The 19,285-nt window shown below is 37.9% G+C and overlaps 3 protein-coding genes and 4 non-coding genes across 8 annotated transcripts in view; 4 read left to right on the forward strand and 3 right to left on the reverse strand.

The window, feature by feature from the left end:
• LOC132844833 (protein THEM6-like) overlaps positions 1–19,285 on the reverse strand; it is a 261,817-nt gene that overhangs the window by 104,026 nt on the left and 138,506 nt on the right. The window lies entirely within an intron of this gene.
• On the forward strand, positions 443–525 carry trnal-uaa (transfer RNA leucine (anticodon UAA)). The gene has a single exon. It is a non-coding gene; the product is annotated as a tRNA-Leu (tRNA).
• trnal-uaa (transfer RNA leucine (anticodon UAA)) lies at positions 715–797 on the forward strand. Its single transcript has one exon. It is a non-coding gene; the product is annotated as a tRNA-Leu (tRNA).
• trnal-uaa (transfer RNA leucine (anticodon UAA)) lies at positions 990–1,072 on the forward strand. The gene has a single exon. It is a non-coding gene; the product is annotated as a tRNA-Leu (tRNA).
• On the forward strand, positions 1,784–1,866 carry trnal-uaa (transfer RNA leucine (anticodon UAA)). Its single transcript has one exon. It is a non-coding gene; the product is annotated as a tRNA-Leu (tRNA).
• On the reverse strand, positions 5,564–8,716 carry xcr1b.2 (chemokine (C motif) receptor 1b, duplicate 2). The gene has a single exon (XM_060868433.1). It carries the CDS (start codon positions 8,602–8,604, stop codon positions 7,531–7,533), a length of 1,074 nt encoding a protein of 357 aa, XP_060724416.1. The 5' UTR covers positions 8,605–8,716; the 3' UTR covers positions 5,564–7,530.
• On the reverse strand, positions 14,015–15,954 carry xcr1b.1 (chemokine (C motif) receptor 1b, duplicate 1). Of its 2 annotated transcripts, none has more exons than XM_060868458.1 (2): positions 15,823–15,954; positions 14,015–15,623 (listed from the first exon to the last, which is right to left on the reverse strand). In XM_060868458.1, the coding sequence occupies exon 2, from the start codon at positions 15,620–15,622 to the stop codon at positions 14,543–14,545; it is 1,080 nt and encodes a 359-aa protein (XP_060724441.1). In that variant the 5' UTR covers position 15,623; positions 15,823–15,954; the 3' UTR covers positions 14,015–14,542. The 2 variants fall into 2 exon arrangements, with proteins under 2 accessions (XP_060724441.1, XP_060724431.1); XM_060868448.1 differs by having other exon boundaries at positions 15,799–15,824.

Below are 19,285 nucleotides of genomic sequence, written 5' to 3' on the forward strand. Positions count from 1 at the left end.
CCAGAGATGCCAATCAACCTACCATGCATGTCTTTGGACCAGGGAGGAAACCGGAGTACCCGGAGGAAACCCCCGAGGCACAGGGAGAACATGCAAACTCCACACACATAAGGCGGAGGCGGGAATCGAACCCCCAACCCAACGTGCTAACCACTAAGCCACCGTGCCCCCAACACTCTACACCAGCGTTACTCATTGCGCGGCTCGCGAGCCTCCTGCAGCTCGCCAAGCTTTAATATGCGGCTCGCATGGCAGTAAATAATACGATGATATGATCATGGGGTTAAAATTTATTTTTCATTTAAATAACATTAAAAACAGGTGTGAGGCGAACGTGCTAACCACTAAGCCACTGTGGCCCCCCCCTTTCTGTTCACCTCTGTTGTAAAAAGTGGCTGTTTGTGTCAGCTTTCAGGGCAGCTTGAACCAGTATATCAAATGTACCAGGATGGCCGAGTGGTTAAGGCGTTGGACTTAAGATCCAATGGACAAATGTCCTCGTGGGTTCAAGCCCCACTCCTGGTAAGCGTTTTAGCTAAATTCTGGTGTAGCTGGTAATAGAAACCATAAGGAATTACACAGGAACAGCCATTCTTTGGAGGAAATTCTCAAAGAACCTAATGTACTCTAGTGCTTCTGTAATGCACAGAATTTACTGTGGCAGGTAGAACTTGTTATGAAGAAAGTCTCTTGTGAGAACATACAGAGCAGTTCACCAGGATGGCCGAGTGGTTAAGGCGTTGGACTTAAGATCCAATGGACAAATGTCCTCGTGGGTTCAAGCCCCACTCCTGGTAAGAGCTTTAGCTGAATTCTGGGGTAGCTGGTAATAGAAACCACAAGGAATTACACAGAAACCATTCAAGATGGAAGGAAATTCTCAAAGAACCTAATGTACTCTAGTGCTTCCGTAAAAAAGTGTAGATCTTACTGTGGCAGGTAGAACTTTTTCTGAAGAAAGTCTCTTGTGAGAATATACAGAGCAGTTCACCAGGATGACCGAGTGGTTAAGGTGTTGGACTTAAGATCCAATGGACAAATGTCCTCGTGGGTTCGAGCCCCACTCCTGGTAAGAGCTTTAGCTGGAGTCTAGTTTATCTAATGGAAACTTTCAGGAATTACATAAAAGAAAGTAACAGCTTGAAGTAGACCCCAGCAGCAGCTCTGGAGTTACTGTGTCAGGTGTGTGCTCTGAAGAAAGTGTCCTATTAGAAACACCAGCTTGGAAGCAAACGTTATTAATTTGAACTCTATTAACCAAATTCAAACCAAGAACAGCTATTCCTTAAAGGGAGCCCAAGAGAACTTCCTAATGTAGTGTCTAAAGCAGAAACTGAGGTAGTTATTACCTTCTGAGTACACCTGGGTATTTAAGTGGTTAAAGCACTGAGCTTAAGATCTCATAGACAAATGTCTTTGTGAGTTCAAACCCCACTCCTGGTGTTAGCTTTAGCTGAATTATGGTGTATCTGAATAGAATCCACCAGGAATTACACAGAATACAGGAACAGCCATTGTCCGAAGGAAACCCTATAGGACCTAATTTAGTGCATCTGTATAGGATATGAGGGTGGTGCACCAGGATGTCAGAGTGGTTAATAAGACGTTGGACTTACGATCCAATGGGCAAATGTTCTCGTGAGGTCGAGCCCCATTCCTGGTAAGGCATTTAGCTGGAATCTGTTGTATCTGGGGGAAAAAACCATACAGGAATTACACTGGAACCAGGAACAGTCATTGTTTAAGGCTCAGCTTGGACCCACAACAGTGTGCAACAGTGTGCACCAGGATGGCCGAGTGGTTAAGGCGTTGGACTTAAGATCCAATGGGCAAATGTCCTCGTGGGTTCGAGCCCCACTCCTGGTAAGAGCTTTAGCTGAATTCTGGTGTAACTGGAAAATCCCTACAGGAAACCATTAGGAATTAAATGGACACCATTAAGTAAGCATTCAAACAGTGAAGCCCTCATAGAAGGGGTAGCAGTAGACCAGGATGGCCGTGTGGTTAAGGTGTTGGCCTAGAGGTCCAAAATGTCTACTTCTTGTAAGAGCTGTAAAATTGGAGTTTGCATGTTCTCCCCGTGCCTCAGGGTTTCCTCTGGGTACTCCAGTTTCCTCCCCCGGTCTAAAGACATGCATGGTAGGTTGATTGGCATCTCTGGAAAATTGTCCGTAGTGAGTGAATGAGAGTGTGTGTGTGTGTGCCCTGCGATGGGTTGGCGCTCCGTCCAGGGTGTATCCTGCCTTGATACCCGATGACGCCTGAGATAGGCACAGGCTCCCCGTGACCCGAGGTAGTTCAGATGAGTGAGTGAGTGAGTGAGTGAGTGAGTGAATGTCTTATTTGACAGAAAATATCCTTTTCGTAAAACGACTGTTTATGATTTATGATACAACTTTGCACTTTTTTTGTCTTTGTACGTATGCGACAACATCATGTTGTTTTACATACCTGTGTTGTTTTGGCTTATTTTTCACACTAAAGCAAGAGCATTCTCATTAGGACTTCAATGCACTGCATATTAAAGCAGAAGGCCAGCTGTCTATAGACCTGAGACACATGTTTATTGTGCTCAGGCTACTTTCACATGCGATACAGTGCTGCTAAAATAGTCATCATGTTCAGCTGTAAACCACAGAGGCATGGAATGGTTCAACCCACTGCTGCCATCTGCTGTATACCAGTATATTAACAGTACAATAGGGTCAATCCTTGGTTGAATAATCAGTTTCTCTTACAGTCATTCTTCTCTTTTTGACTCTCAGATCCATTTTTGTGGTTTCACTATGATACACTGAGGCTGAGTGGAACTGTAGTAGCTGTTTCCTATAACTGAGCAGATATGAGGAAATCACATTTTGTCACATAAACAGAAATTGTCAGGAGATACAAAACATTCTGACTGTTTGGTTTTAGCATGATTAACTGACCTAAAACTCTCCCCTAAAATAACCTTTTTACATTTATTTTAGAAATTCACCTAGAGTTTGTGCTTTGTGTTGGTCTGAAAGCTAAATGTTCCTGTTTTCTAGTTTAAATGACAAATGTTTTATATCTATTTTATACATATATTGATATATAAAACGTTCTATTATAGCATACTAGATATGTTACTATACAGTATTATCTTGCTATGTGAAGCTACAAGGGGTCACGAAGTACGAGAGCTTCATTGGAGTCTCTTTCATTGGAGTCTCTTTAACAAAGTATTTTAAACATCACATGTGCAATAACAGAAATTTTAAAACCGTGCAATATTACCTGTGTGCAATATGTCTGTTTGTGTAACTACTTACTCGTGGTCTCTTTGTTTCTTCTTTGTATTCATACATTATGTTGTGTATATATTGTATACTATATTATGTCTTTAATTTTTTTATATATATTTGCATTTCTTTTTCTTTGCTGCTTTAACAGAGAAATGTCCCCTTTGTGGGACGAATAAAGGTATATCTTATCTTATCTTATCTTATCTTATCTTATCTTATCTTATCTTATCTTATCTTATCTTATCTCACCTCATCTCATCTCATCTCATCTCATCTTATCTTATCTTATCTTATCTTATCTTATCTTATCTCACCTTATCTCATCTCATCTCATCTTATCTTATCTTATCTTATCTTATCTTATCTTAATGTCTGCTTAAATCTCTAAGATGAAAATAGAGAAAACTGCATATAAAGAATCCAACTGCAGCGAGAAAGCATTAAGGATGTTTTTGACAGTCAGTATTACAGACTGAGATTGAACTCATGTCGTTTTGCAATCATACTTAACCATCAAGATATTGGATTTTGTTAATTTGGTTGCATTTGTTTGTTAAAATGGTTTCTTACTCAAATGCTGTAATATATTTACAGGTTCTTGATTACAATTCCCATCAGCCCTAGTGTCTCACCTTTACCTGTTTACCTGTTAGTGGACCTGGGACTCAAACTCACAACCTTCCCACTGTTAATTATAAATAATAATAAATAACAATAAATTGTTTTATAATAATAATAATTAATGTTTTTTAATAATAATTTTTTTTTATATAAGCTCATTAAATTTAGCAGTGTATATTATTATTATTATTATTATTATTATTATTATTATTATTAAGGGGGGCACGGTGGCTTAGTGGTTAGCACGTTCGCCTCACACCTCCAGGGTCGGGGTTCGATTCCCGCCTCCACCTTGTGTGTGTGGAGTTTGCATGTTCTCCCTGTGCCTCGGGGGTTTCCTCCGGGTACTCCGGTTTCCTCCCCCAGTCCAAAGACATGCATTGTAGGTTGATTGGCATCTCTGGAAAATTGTCCCTAGTGTGTGATTGCGTGAGTGAATGAGAGTGTGTGTGTGTGTGCCCTGCGATGGGTTGGCACTCCGTCCAGGGTGAATCCTGCCTTGATGCCCAATGACGCCTGAGATCCCCGTGACCCGAGGTAGTTCGGATAAGCGGTAGAAGATGAATGAATTATTATTATTATTATTATTATTATTTAGCTTTAATTGCTTTAGCTCAATTTGATGCTTCAAATTTAAAAAAAAATAAGAATCTACCAACTCAATTGTTTTAAATGTTAAAAAGTGGCAGGATTAAAATAATGTAAAATAAGGTCAGTTTAATTATTAAACCTTTTTTTTTAAATTAAATTATTGTATTCAATAATCATAGATTTGATTTATTCTCATCATATAAAAGAAAATACTTTATAAATTTAATTGTATAACAATGACACTTACCTTAGATCTCTAACCGAATTAAAAATGATTGGACTCATAGGAATAAAATAAAGTGTTAAATCCTAACAGAAATCAGTCAATTAATATTACAGGGGTATCTTTCTTTCATCAAGAAGTCTGTAAGCTTTCTGAAACCATGAAAACGCTTTAGGTTTGGGACGTTCTACTTAGTGCTATGCTGATTTTCAGTTTCTAATATATGACGTACCTGAGATCAGGAGGATGTGATCAATGAGATATGTAGTAGGGCAGAAGATGCAAATAAGCTCTAACAGATTAGAAAATACAGATATCCAGATTGAAAATGGTTTCAGCTTGAAACTGGTTTCAGCTCTACAGTGGTTTCAGCGTGAAAATGGTTTCAGCTCTACAGTGGTTTCAGATTGCTTGATGACCAAGAAGTGGACCAAGCGGTTTACCAATTGACCTCCAAATGCATAAATATTGTCAAATTGGTCTACTCCTATTGATCTACTTCCATTGATCTATTCCCATTGATCTACTCCCATTGGTTTATTCCAATTGATCTACTCCCATGTATTTTAACGCTGAAGTGCTCCAGAATTAAACTACACGAAGCTAAAAAAAAATTAAGATCAAGCTTATAATTGAGTTTTCCACACTTGTAGCACTGTATCAAGAAGCTTAGAAATTACAATGATTAGAAATTTAAATGTCTCCACATGGCAGGGATGTCAACCTGAGATAAAGAGCGTTGAAGTAGATAGAAGATTGATGGGGAAAAAAATCCTTTCTGAGCCTGATCAGCTTTAATTAGCTGAATACAAGAAGAATATGAATATAAATACGTCAGAATAACAGACAGAGTCAAAACTCTCGTTCATGGTTTATATATTTTTGTCGACACCTGCCATCTATAAGACATATAAGAAAGAAAAGAGCTTTTTAGTGAGTCGACAGCTGATCAGAAGCGAGAGCTTTATCTAATTGAATCAGACATCTCGCTGAAACCAACAGATACAGTAGCAGCTGATTACGTTATTGTGTATTTGCTAACCAACGTAGCATAAAAAGTAAAGACCAAAAAAAAAAAAAAAAAAAGAAAGCCCTTAAGGATTGATGTGTTTAAGGATTCACTTGATTCCATTTTTTTTTATATATATATAACAACACCTCTGATTATAGTTCAGCCTGCAAGGTTTATATTAATGCTCTCATTTTATCTCACGTTAGCATTTCTATAGTAACTGCGAATGCACAGGCAGGGACTTTCGTGTTTCCTTTAATCTGTGACTGATTTTTAAAAATGCGAGTGTTTAAAACAAAGAAAAATATACCATCGTTGAAATGATGACATTTTCTGTACGAATCATTTTCATTATCGTTATGTATCATTATTTTAAAGGGCCCTGCAACACTGAATAAGATTTTTACGGCTTGGGAAAGTCTTCAGGAGTTTGCACTCGCAATGAAAGCCTGAATTAAATTAATGAAAAAAATAACCTTTAAAAAAAGAAAAAAGAAAAAAAAAAACAACAACAAAGAAAGTCAGTGATGACAACTGACATTCAGTGTCAATTTAAAACGCTAAAAGTGTTACGTAACTTTGTAAATGTTGGCAAATTTGTGCGGTGATTTCCTGTAAACAACCTTATTTATTTCAAATGCAACATCTACATCATCTAAGCTAAGATGCTCGTACTAATAACCTATTAACTGATATGAGGAAATCGCATTTTGTCACATAAACAAAAATTGTCAGGAGATACAAAACATTCAGACGGTTTGGTTTTAGCATGATTAACTGACCTAGAATTCTCCCCTAAAATAACCTTTTTATATTTATTTTATAAATTAGAAATTCACATAGAGTTTGCGCTTTGTGTTGGTCTGAAAGCTAAATGTTCCTGTTTTCTAGTTTAAATGACAAATGTTTTATATCTATTTTATACATATATTAATATATGAAACATTCTATTTTAGCATGCTAGATATGTTACTAAAGCCTGAATTAAATTACCAAAAAAAAATAACCTTTAAAAAAAAGAGAAAAAAAAAACAAAAACAACAAAGAAAGTCAGTGATGACAACTGACATTCAGTGTCAGTTTAAAACGCTAAAAGTGTTATGTAACTTTGTAAATTTTGCCAAATTTGTGCGGTGATTTCCATCTACATCATCTAAGCTAAGATGCTCGTACTAATAATCTATTAACTGAGAAAACGTGCCGTCATTTGGTGCAAAAGATTTTTTGCTTTTGAGACAATAAGAGATGACTAAAAGTGATAAGTGTTAAAACTGAAAGACATAACACTCGACATAACACCTCCTCTGCTGTTGTTTAAATAGTTTCAATTTTGAATTGAAATGTGTGTGTTTTTAAGTGCGTGTGTGTGTGCGTGTGTGTGTGTGTATGAAATACAGTGTAAAGTTATTTACAGTAATACAATTAAAATTTTTTAAAAAAGAGAAGAAAATAAAATGTAAAATTAATTAAAAAAAAAATACGTTCTAAAGAAATGAATGGTAAATCCAGCACTAAGTACTAAAAAGAAAAAAAAATCTTTATCTGTTAAGTCAACACACAAAAAAAAAATAGCTTATAAAAACATTAATGCAAAACACACAAAGGGAAAAAAAATATATTATATAGTAACAAATCCAGATATAAAAAATAAGGAGGATTTTATATAGGATGTTGTAATATACTGTAAAATGTCATTTTTGAAATAAGATACTTCCATATCAACTCCATATTAACTCTGTATAATATTTTCACGTGTAAAAATATAGGAATCACTCACACAAAAAAGGAGAAATGTTTGATTTCGTTCTCATTTCCTAAATTGATTTGAGCTCTGTTACATTTTGTGGAATCGCCCTGCTGAAGTGCTGTTGGATGAAGTGGCTGGGGTCAGAAGATCTGTCTGAGGGTTGAAGGCTCCTGTGTCGCGTCTTGCGGAACAGTAAGCTGGACAGGATTCTTCTGGGCCTTCCTCGGATCAGAAACAACAGTGGATTGATGCAGCAGTGAGAATACGCAAGGATCCGACAGGCGACAAAGGATCGGTGGAGCTGATTGCCTTTTTCGCAATCCTTATCAGAAAGAAGCGGCATCAGGATTATGACCACATGATAAGGTCCCCAACATATGACAAACGCCATGATGATGAGCCAAACCACAATGAACGTCTTGTACCTCGTCCGGCCCGTGCTCGACAAGAGAGTGTGCAGGATTTTACCGTAGGACAGGATGATGATCACCAGCGGAATGACGAAGAGCATGATAAGCTGTGTGTAGTAACCTGCGTGGTCGTGTTGAGAAGCCGTGGTGTCACAGGTTTGGACAGAATTCACCGTCTTAACCTCGGAGGACAGGGCGTCTTTCAGAGAGGCTGATACACTGATGATCCACGACCCTGCGAAAGCTGCTTTTGCACAGTTGAGCCGTCTGCTATGAGTTAACCACCGGCTGCGCACAACGATAAAAAAGAAGCAGTCGATCGTCATGGCCGTCATTAGAATGAGGCTTCCGTATATTCCAACAAAATACGCCCCGGTCAGGATCTTACACGCAATATGCCCAAAGATCCACTCCACCATGTTCTCAACAGCCCAGAAGGGAATGGTCAGCGTGAACAACAGGTCAAAGAGCGCCAAGAAGAACAAAAAACGCATGGTGACCCTTCTGAGATCTTCGAAGCAGGCCAGACCTAAGAGGAGCATGCCATTCCCGAGAAAGCTAAAGCAACAGATGACGATGTAACTTATTCCTGTGATTCGATCATATTTCTCCATATGACACTGTACAATTAAGTCACCTTCTATATATTCGTACGAGTCGTTCAGACCGTCACTGTAGTTCATTTCCATCGCTTCTGTGAAGGTCAGCGGTGTCGTGTTAAGAGAAATCATTCCTCAAACGGATGCACGCATAGAAGTCCAGCTTCACTTGGGAAAGTCTAGAGTGTCTCAAAATAAAACCGAAGAGAGGTTTTGGCTGAAGGCGCTTCCTCTTTTTTTTCTGCACAGCTTTTCTGTGAGTTTACTTATTCGTCTAGTCAGAAAGAAAGAAAGAAAGAAGGTGTGAAACTACTGTAACACTTCAACCTGTTCTCTTGCATGCATGTACAGACCACAAAGCCTGTGCAATGATTTGCAGATGGAGCGAGAGATCGATATATAAACGATCATTAGACGATGTATCAGAATTATGGGAACATGATCAAAATATCAAAATACCACAAAGTCCTTATTATGAACAACACTTCCTTTACGGTCCTAATTTCTTTTTCTGCTTCTTTGAGCTTGGAATAATGTTAGTGTTAGTCTAGCGGTTAGCCACGCTGCTACTGCTGGGCCCCTGAGCACGATCCTTAACCCTCAATTGCCCAGGTGTATACACCGAAATAAATTGTGTCACTCTGGTTAAGGGTGTCTGCTAAATACCAGAAATAAATGTAAAATGCACCGGACGTCCTAGTGCATGACGTAGAAATGCTAGAATAACAGTTCCTAATATGAAACATGGATCCGATGAAGACAGAAGAGTTCCTGTTACAGCGCCAAAGTTGATTAGATTCCAAAAAGAGGAGTTTTTATTCCCCTTATTCCACAGCAATGTTCCAAATAATACCAATCCGTTTTATGAATTAAAAAACAAGCTACATTATATCGCTTTATAATTGCATAACATGTTGGGGAACTACTGTGAAAGAAGTTAGTTCCTGTTATTACACTTAATAACAAGTTTCCTGTACCAGATTCTCTTTTTCTCTCTCTCTCCTTATTACAGTTAATATGACAAACAAACAGGCAAACAAGTAATGAGTGTAATGTTAAAAAGAAACCACTTTGTCTTCAATAAGAAGTTTTGTTTTTGTTGGGAGACGCCTTACACACACACACACACACACACACACACACACACACACACACACACACACACACACACACACCGTATTAAAGCTCACTCTTTTATTCGATTCCTGTAAAACCTTCAGCACGGGCAAATTATTTTTAATAATAATTCTTTAAATATATTATAAAATATTATAAATTAAATATAATTTAAATTTAATGGAAAATATTTAAACATAATAATAATAATAATAATAATAATAATAATAATAATAATGAAACGTCCTGATTGAGTTCAATGTAAGCACGACTTAATTATGAAACATCATCTGAGCTTTTTATTTTATTTTATTTTATTTTTTCACTTTTCTTCAATGGTCTTCTGCTTAAATTGTTCAAAAGTAGAATGGGACACATTTATAAAGTTATAGTTAAAGTAAAAAAACGAGTTACAAAAAGAAAAAACAAGAATGAAAGAATTAAAGGCTCTTTACTGTAAATGAATACAGTAAATATCATCATATAAGACTATTAATATACATTTTTCTCCAGCAACTCTATCCATCATGGTGCTTTTTTACAGAAGCGGTATTGTTTTTTTTTTTCTCCAGCAGATTAACACTAATGTAAAGGGTTTAACACATTAGCAAATTATTGCAAAAGTGTTTTCGGGGGGAAAAAAAAAAAAAGCTTTCAGATACATCAGTGAATCTGTTTATATATACAGTATAGTGCAGTTAGTAATGTGTATTCTTCATTGTTACTATGGCAACAGTAATTACAACCACCGTCGAAAGAAACCTTAATCGTCGTCTCATGTATGTGTTCAGGGGGTTATTGTATACATTTTAACTTCAGTTTCACTTTTACAGCGTTTCCTGTCAGGAAATCCCTTTTTGCTGCCTCTGCAGTATGCAGTAGTCACTCTGAAGCTGAAACCTGTTGCATAATGTAGACACTGAAATTAATTTAATGTCATAACCTGAAATAATATATACATTTATATTGGGTGAATTTGCAAGATGTGTGCCATTTAATAGAAATCATGAGTGAGAAATCAATTTTATTTCAAATAGGACTCAAATAGTTAATATGTGATGCATAACAGAATGGAATAATCATCAAACTAATCAGAACAAAAAAGAACATAAGGAAATAATCCCTGTTCCAAAGTTTGCATATCATGTGAAGAAAGAATTTCACTGTGCTGTAATGTAGATGTGACAATAATAAAGGCTTCTTCTTCTCCTTCTTCTCTTCAATACCTACAGTAAAAAAAAAATATATATATATATTTTTAATATATAATTATATATATATATAAACAGTACTGTAGTGGCCTACAGTGTCACTAATGAGTCACTACAGAGTTACTTTTCTGTGTTGTCCTGCGATCTGTATGGTTTTGTTTTCCTTCAGTTATCTAATGTACGTGTCAAACTTATTTGTGCCTCTGTACCACTGACCCTGTTATGACATAAGGCATATCGTGTAGATCAGTGGTCTTCACTATTTTTTTTTTTTTTATGTGAGCCACACTGATAGGACAAAGTCAATAGGAGAGCCACTTTAATAGCTTATCTGCTGAAATACAATGTACGATATTGCAATAGAATAATTCCTTTAAAAATCATTCTTTATTATGCACCTTTCAAGGGTTCGATCCGTGAAGGACAAATAAAAATTCATCTGTCCACTTTTCTTGAAATTTTCTATGCTCATCTTGTATGACTCACACCTTTCTTTTTTTAACAGGCGCAGACTCTCCACATCCTCCGTCTCCGGCTTCCTCTCGAGTCGCAGATGACGCATGCGCCACATCATTTTACATTTACATTTACATTTACATTTACATTTACATTACAGCACATGACAGACGCCCTTATCCAGAGCGACGTACATAAGTGCTTAAATCTCTAACATTGAATACATTAATGCTGGCTCACTAAGTTACATACTTAAGACACCATGAGTTTAAAACATTTGTTCAAAGTTACAATGAAAAAGTGTCAAAGGTGTTTTTTTTTTTTAAATGCAAAAGATAATGAAAGAAGTGCTAGTTGAAGTGTTTCCTGAATAAGTAGGTCTTCAACCGCTGCTTGAAAATATCCAGTGACTCAGCTGTCCGGACCTCTAGGGGAAGTTCATTCCACCACCTTGGTGCCAGTACAGAGAAGAGTCTTGTAGTATACTTGCCTCTTACCCTGAGAGATGGTGGAACCAGTCGAGCAGTGCTGGTAGATCGGAGGGTGTGGGGTGCAGTGCGAGGAGTGATGAGGGCTTTGAGGTAAGAGGGAGCTGGTCCATTTTTGGCTTTGTAGGCCAGCATCAGTGTTTTGAATCTGATGCGTGCAGCTACAGGAAGCCAGTGGAGGGATCGCAGCAGCGGGGGGGGGGTAACATCAGTTACCTCTTTTGTCACTGTCACATTGCTTTGTTGCTGTTCATTTTGTGCGCAGGATTGTTTGATAAGAAATCGATCCATTTTTTAGTCCGTGTGTGTTCAGTAAACACAAGTTGTTAACTAGCATGAAACACAAACTAGCTTCTGACAGGCCGCCAAAAACTGGCTATTGCGCAGAACGCAGTGAGTCAGTGACGAGTCAAATAATATATATAAATATATATTATTATTTGTAATAGAGCACATTCGTTTTTCTATGGTTCCCTGATTGTTTTTAATGTTATTTAAATGAAAAATACATTTTAACCACATGATCATATCATCGTATTATTTACTGCCATGCGAGCCGCATATTAAAGCTTGGAGCCGCGCAATGAGTAACACTGGTGTAGAGTGTTGGGGCGCACGGTGGCTTAGTGGTTAGCACGTTGGGTTGGGGTTCGATTCCCGCCTCCGCCTTGTGTGTGTGGAGTTTGCATGTTCTCCCCGTGTCTCGGGGGTTTCCTCCGGGTACTCCGGTTTCCTCCCCTGGTCCAAAGACATGCATATAGGTTGATTGTCATCTCTGGAAAATTGTCCGTAGTGTGTGAGTGAATGAGAGTGTGTGTGTGTGCCCTGTGATGGGTTGGCACTCCGTCCAGGGTGTATCCTGCCTTGATGCCCGATGATGCCTGAGATAGGCACAGGCTCCCCGTGACCCGAGGTAGTTCGGATAAGCGGTAGAAGATGAGTGAGAGTGAGTACTGTGCAAAAGTTTTAGGCAGGTGTGAAAAAATGCTGTAAACAAAGAATGCTTTCAGAAATATAAATAATGAGTGTTTATTTCTGTCAATTTACAAAATGCAAAGTGAGCAAACAAAAGAAAAATCTAAATCAAATCAATATCTGGTGTTTTTTTTTTTTTTTTTTTTGCCTTCAAACCAGCATGAAGCGATGGCACAGCCCCCACAGAGCCCTGATCTCAACATCATCGAGTGTGTCTGGGATTACATGAAGAGACAGAAGGATGTGAGAAAGCCTACATCCACAGAAGATCTGTGGTTTGTTCTCCAAGAGGTTTGGAACAACCTAGCAGCCGAGTTCCTTCAAAAACTGTGTGCAAGTGTACCTAGAAGACCTAGAAGACCTAGAAGACCTACTTATTCAGGAAACACTTCAACTAGCACTTCTTTCCTTATCTTTTGCATTTAAAAAAAACAAAAAAAAACAAAACACCTTTGACACTTTTTCATTGTAACTTTGAACAAATGTTTTAAACTCATGGTATCTTAAGTATGTAACTTAGTGATCCAGCATTAATGTATTCAATGTTAGAGATTTAAGCACTTATGTACGTCGCTCTGGATAAGAGCGTCTGCCAAGTGCTGTAATGTAAATGTAAATGTAAATGTAGAAGAATTGCTGCTGTTTTGAAGGGAAAAGGTGGTCACACCAAATATTGATTTGATTTAGATTTCTCTTTTGTTCATTCACTGCATTTTGTTCAATAAATGTTTAACACTTCCATTTTTGAAAGGAACTCACCCTTCTTCAGTTCTTTGTTTTTATGTATCAGGGCCCACATAACATTAGTTCAATCCTTACGTCGCCTCGTCAAGTTCAGATCGTTTGGAAGAAGGCCTTAATAAACCCAACGAGATAATAAACAGCAACAACTGAGGACATAGAGGACATACCTGAGGTACTTTCTTTCTGGCATGATGTAGACACACCTGAGTGCTTCAGAACAAAACATTTGGTAATACAAGGTAGCCTCACTTCATGGGGATTTATTAAATAATGGGTAGGTTTTACTATTTTTAACCCCACCCAGGTCTATGTTTCAGTCTTCCTCAGTTCAAGCAAAGAAATTTTGGAACCCTTTGCACTTGTCACCAAAATATCTCTAAATAGCAGCTTATTTCACACATCAGAGTGTGTGAGCTGATTCTGTCCAGCTTTGCTTACACCAATTAAGCATTAATAAATCTTTAAAGTCACCCACATCAAAATGAATGGAGTTAGTGAGCAAATTCAGAAAACACAGTAGAGTAGTAAAAAAAAAAAAAAAGTCTTGGCATCTAAAAGTTTGTCATGTTTTATTCAGTGTTCATTAAACACCTATATTGTGTAAACATACGTGATTACAAAAAAGATGCATTAATTATTATGCATTTTAATCATTTTACAGCAGGTTGTTGGAGCCCCCTGGTGTCTGAGAGAGGAATTGTAACTGCAGTGAAAAAAAAGTACACAGTTCATGTAAGTATGATGTTTATGCATCGTATAATAAAAAGGGCTTTTTACATTCGCAAACATTTACATAAACAGTAAAATTAAAAATAAAAAAAAGTGAAGTAAAACATTAACGATTGGTACAAAGATTTTGTGTTTTTAGAGTATAAAAGTATTTGTAAAAATTTATGTAGCATACAAAGGTTTAACTACAGTGCTAATTGTAAAAAAAAAAATATATATATTTTTTAATTCTTAAAAAAAAAAATTTCAATAATCAAAAAGCTATTTACAAATACAAAATACAGCAATTGAAAAAAATTGAGGATAAATTCAGATTTAAAATCTTATAAGCAATAGTACATAGTAGATCAGCTAGTACATAGAAATTTCCTCCCCATTCGAGTAAATCAGATGACTTTGACGTTTGTCTTGATGCTGGTTGTCTTTCCGGCAGAAATTCCTCAGCGCTGTCTTTAGGTGATCTCTGAACTTGACCCCCATAAAGACATAAAACATTGGATTGAGGCAGCAGTGAGAGTACGCCACCAGTCTGGAGACGGTCAAAACATAATCCACCGAGGTGCTGACGTGACACTCGTTGAACGGCGAGATTTTAAACGATATCAGAGATTTGAGGAACATGGACACGTTATAAGGCGCCCAACCCACGAAAAAAGTGATCACGATGCAGAGGATGAGCTTGACGGTCTTGGGACGGGTGTGTGATGTGGGTCTGAGCAGACGGCAGAGAATTCGACTGTAGCAGAAAGCAATGGTGATGAAGGCAATGAGGAAGAAGACGTTTTGCTGGTAAATGGTAATGAGTTTCCATGTGAGGTTATTGTTATAATCGCAGTAAACTCTGTCTCTGTTATGAGCTGCCGATTTGAAGAGGCACTGAGGAGTCGCGGCACAGGAGCTCAGCAACCAGATGAATGCAGAAATCCCGATGGAATGGTATGGGGTGCTGTTCCAGAGCACAGACAGCGGGTGCACTACGGCCATGTAGCGATGCACGGTCATGACTGTGAGAAAGAGAAGGCTGCTGTAGTAACCCAGGTAGAAGATGAAGTGTATAGATTTGCAGGCGACGTCTCCGAACATCCAACCCGAGATGAGATCGATGGCCCAGAAGGGCAGGCCGAAGGTAAAGATGAGGTCAGAGATGGCCAGGTTCAGGAGGAAAGTGTTGGTCAGGGATTTAAGATTTTCATATTTAATCAGCACCCACAGGACCAATGCATTTCCCACACAACTGAACATGATGACCACAGCAAAAAAGATGGGGGTGACCACCGCTCCGAACTGGATCACTTCAGTCTTGTTGCACACATCATTGTCGTGATAATTATAATAGTCAGAATAATCATAGTCATTATTGCTACCATTAGAGCTATAGCTGTCATTATAACTAAAGCTGTGATTATTCTTGTTTTCAAAACTTCCGATCATGCTGAAAGAAGAAGTAAAACATATATATATATATAAGTACAAAATATTAAGCATACAGACGAAATAGTACTGATGAGTACGAGCTGTTCTGATCAAACTGAGATTTCGGTCTAGCTTGCTTTTTTAAACAAGACAAACAAATTTCACGTCACACAAAGCAAACAATTGTACATTACATTGTGTTCATTTCATTTCCATACCTTAATCGCTTCAAGGTGTTTAAAGGTGAAGTTAGTCGTTACGGATCATGCGGGACGTTTGGCGCTGCTTTTATTACTTTATGAAACCATTAGAAATGCTTTGTTCCGTTTATAAGATACGACAGCACTTTTTCAGTACCTGAAAAAACAAAAAACAAAAGCGGGCTTGTAGTAGTTTTCTACTGACTGCATAAACAATAAATAATCAAGCTACTAAACTGAACTTGATATTAGATTTAAATTAGATTTGTTGGATCAGAACTGGAAGGATGAATAGATTGATGAATGGGGAAAATCTTGCTGTAATCTTGCTCACTTTGACCGTTACATGGTTGTCGATGCTCTATTGGCTAGTCAGACTATTGCTAAAATGAGTGTTAACTTTGGATTTTCACAGTATTTACACAGTAACTGAGATTAAACTCAACTGAACACTGAGGCAGATTTCTACAACAGAAGAAGACAACGTCCTCATAACCGCTTAAATGTTCCAAAACACTCAGGTTTAAAATATACACACTGTACAAACATCGAATATAAACGGAAATCGGACATCCGGGTGACACCATGTGAGAGTAAGACGTGTGTGAAAGCAGCTCTGCAATTTTATATTGATATATGTGAGCTAAACTAAATCATGCCATTGAGTTCATAGTAACTACTTAAGATAACGGAGAAAGGTCAGAGATAGTTGAGGCTATTGACAAAAGACTAGACCAATTCTCGATCTCCATCGAAGCAGATTTAACTGCTTAAAAAAGAGGCGGATGTCACAGTCGACCATGAAAAGCACGATGACAGATCGACAAGTTAAAACGATGACAGAGCTTGAACGTAGCGCAATTTTTACTCTTGACACGGTTTCCCAGCTACAAAAAAATGTGAAAAAGCAGTGTCTTACAGCTAACAGTCAAATATACGGATCAGGAAGGATCGCAGTAGAAAGAAAAACTTGTGTATTGTAAATATTTTAGCGGGCGAGGATACTGAGTGCAAAGCCAACGAATTTTGGAAATTTTGCAAACTTTTACTACCTTTGATCGATCATGCTAAAAGTTCCTTGAGAGAATTTCTGGGCCTTCATTGTCAAGACCTCCGGTGACGCGCATTATATCCACAATTGGCAAGACGTCATCTGAAAAGCAGCACAGCTTAAATCCATCACCTACAATGAAGAGAAGCTTCTGATATTTCCTGATCTACGGTGATGTGTTGACATCATAATCTCCTCAGACTGATACTGTGTAAAAGGGGTCATTAAACTAGGTTGGAGCCAAAAATGTCCCAAAAATGTTTTTTATTTATTTATTTATTTTGATGTGACCTGTTAATACACAATGTTTATATGTCACGCATACATACGTAACCCAGGCAACTACTGGAAAGAAATGTGTCATTATCATAGCTGAAGGGAAGAACAATACGATTGCAGATAAACAAACAAGCAAAAGTGACTACAGGCATAATCATGTAAAGGACAAAGGCATATACTGTATTAGTTCTGTGAAACAAAGCAAAACCAACGTTACTCACCTATCGAGAAGGAAAAAAGCGACCTCGGCGTCTTAAGTAAGGTTGGCCGCATATTCACGGATTGGAGTTTCCTGTGGGAAAATAATTTTAAGTCATTGTCTTATTTCCTTTTAGTTCTAGCATATTTTTGTGGATCATGTAGAAGCCAAATCAAGTTACAATGCTAGTTAAGTTCAAACTCTACATTAGATTTGTGGTTCCTGTATCTCATTAATAGAAAAGGGAAGGGCCAAGGTAACTCAGGATATCATCTGTTTCTTTGTGCTATTTGTCCCATTGTTTAAGGTGGATCCTATATTAACACGGGTCCTACTTCTTGTCTTATCTTAAGCCTTTCTTCGCTTTCTTTCTTTGTTTTTATCCTCCATGTCAATCTTAAAACTGCTTTCTGCTAATGTCATACATGCACACTGAACACTCTCTCCGCGCATATTGACAAGACACGCCCCTTTCTGCTCATTGGCTACACGTTTGTTTTGATTTTTGTTTAGTATTCGGCCCGACTCAGTTTTCTGAAGCGTTTCTCAAAAATAGGAGACCCTACCTTTAATAATACCATATGAACAGCTCACTTAGCTCCTGATAGTCAGCTAATGCCAGTTGGCCAGTTGCCTGTTTTGATTCGATAAGGGATCGTGGGAGAGGATGTTCAATAGGATTCTGTCTCTGGGTGCATTCTGTGTGATGGGATGGCTGCTACTCTTGAGTAATGCCCCTGATAGAGGGGCGGGAACTTTGACTTTTGATTCCTGGAGCGTTAACGTAAAATTGGCCTTAAAGGTCTTTCACAGATTTACCCTGTTCAATATAAAATAGCTAAAGACAGATTAACCTATATAGGACTCATCGTAACAAGTAAGTTTAACTCTTTAAGAGGAGCCAATTATGTCCCCCTTTAAGAAAAATTTAAAAGAAATATTCAGTTCTGGATCCTTCCCATTTGTCTAATCGTCAGAATAAATATTATTGAGATTTTTAAGTTTTTCTCTTCTTTTGCAACTATTATGTCTGTTTCTAAACGCAGCTCTGTTTCTTTTCAAGCTTTTTTAAGCAACTCGACAAAATTATTTTGCCCTTTATCTCAATTTGAGTGAGATCTACCTGCCTACAATGGGAGTGGGTGGGAGTTGTGATGTATTAATAATGGTCTGTATGTTGGAATATAGGCACATGTTACATGTATGTATGCATATTTAGGCAGTATGCGCTTGTATAGGTAGAACATTGTGTGCGTGGTATCCATAATTATATATTGAGTATATATGCATATGTTTATACCCAATAATTGCAGAAGATACCTGGTTTGTTGATATTTGTATGCATAAGTAACATACAGAAGACATTTTGTTCTTTGCCAGATCCGTTTTGTATATATTTCTCCAAATATATTTTCTATATGTATTATATATGTAGATAATATGGAAACAATTCAGTTAAATGTTTTGAAAGAACCTGTCTTTGTCTCTCTCTCTCTCTGTCTCTCTCTCTCTGTCTCTCTCTCTCTCCATCTCTCGCTCTCTCTCTCTCTGTCCATCTCGCTTTCACTCTCTCTCTGTGTCTCTGTCTCTCTCCGTGTGTCTCTGTCTCTCACTCTGACTCTCTCTCTCTCCGTCTCTCTCTGTGTCTCTGTCTCTCAGTCTTTGTCTCTCTCTGTGTGTCTCTGTCTCTCACTCTGACTCTCTCTCTCTCCGTCTCTCTCTGTGTCTCTGTCTCTCAGTCTTTGTCTCTCTCTGTGTGTCTCTGTCTCTCACTCTGACTCTCTCTCTCCGTCTCTCTCACTCTCTTTCTTTCTATGTGTCTGTCTCTCTCTCTCTCCATCTCTCTCTCACTATCTCTCTCTCGCTCTGTCTTTATCTCTCTCTCCCTGTCTCTCTCTCTACCTTTCTCACTCTCTCTGTCTTTATCTCTCTCCATCTCCCCCCCCCCACCC

Source organism: Tachysurus vachellii, chromosome 1 (assembly GCF_030014155.1).
Source record: "Tachysurus vachellii isolate PV-2020 chromosome 1, HZAU_Pvac_v1, whole genome shotgun sequence".
In the NCBI taxonomy this organism is placed as follows: domain Eukaryota; kingdom Metazoa; phylum Chordata; class Actinopteri; order Siluriformes; family Bagridae; genus Tachysurus; species Tachysurus vachellii.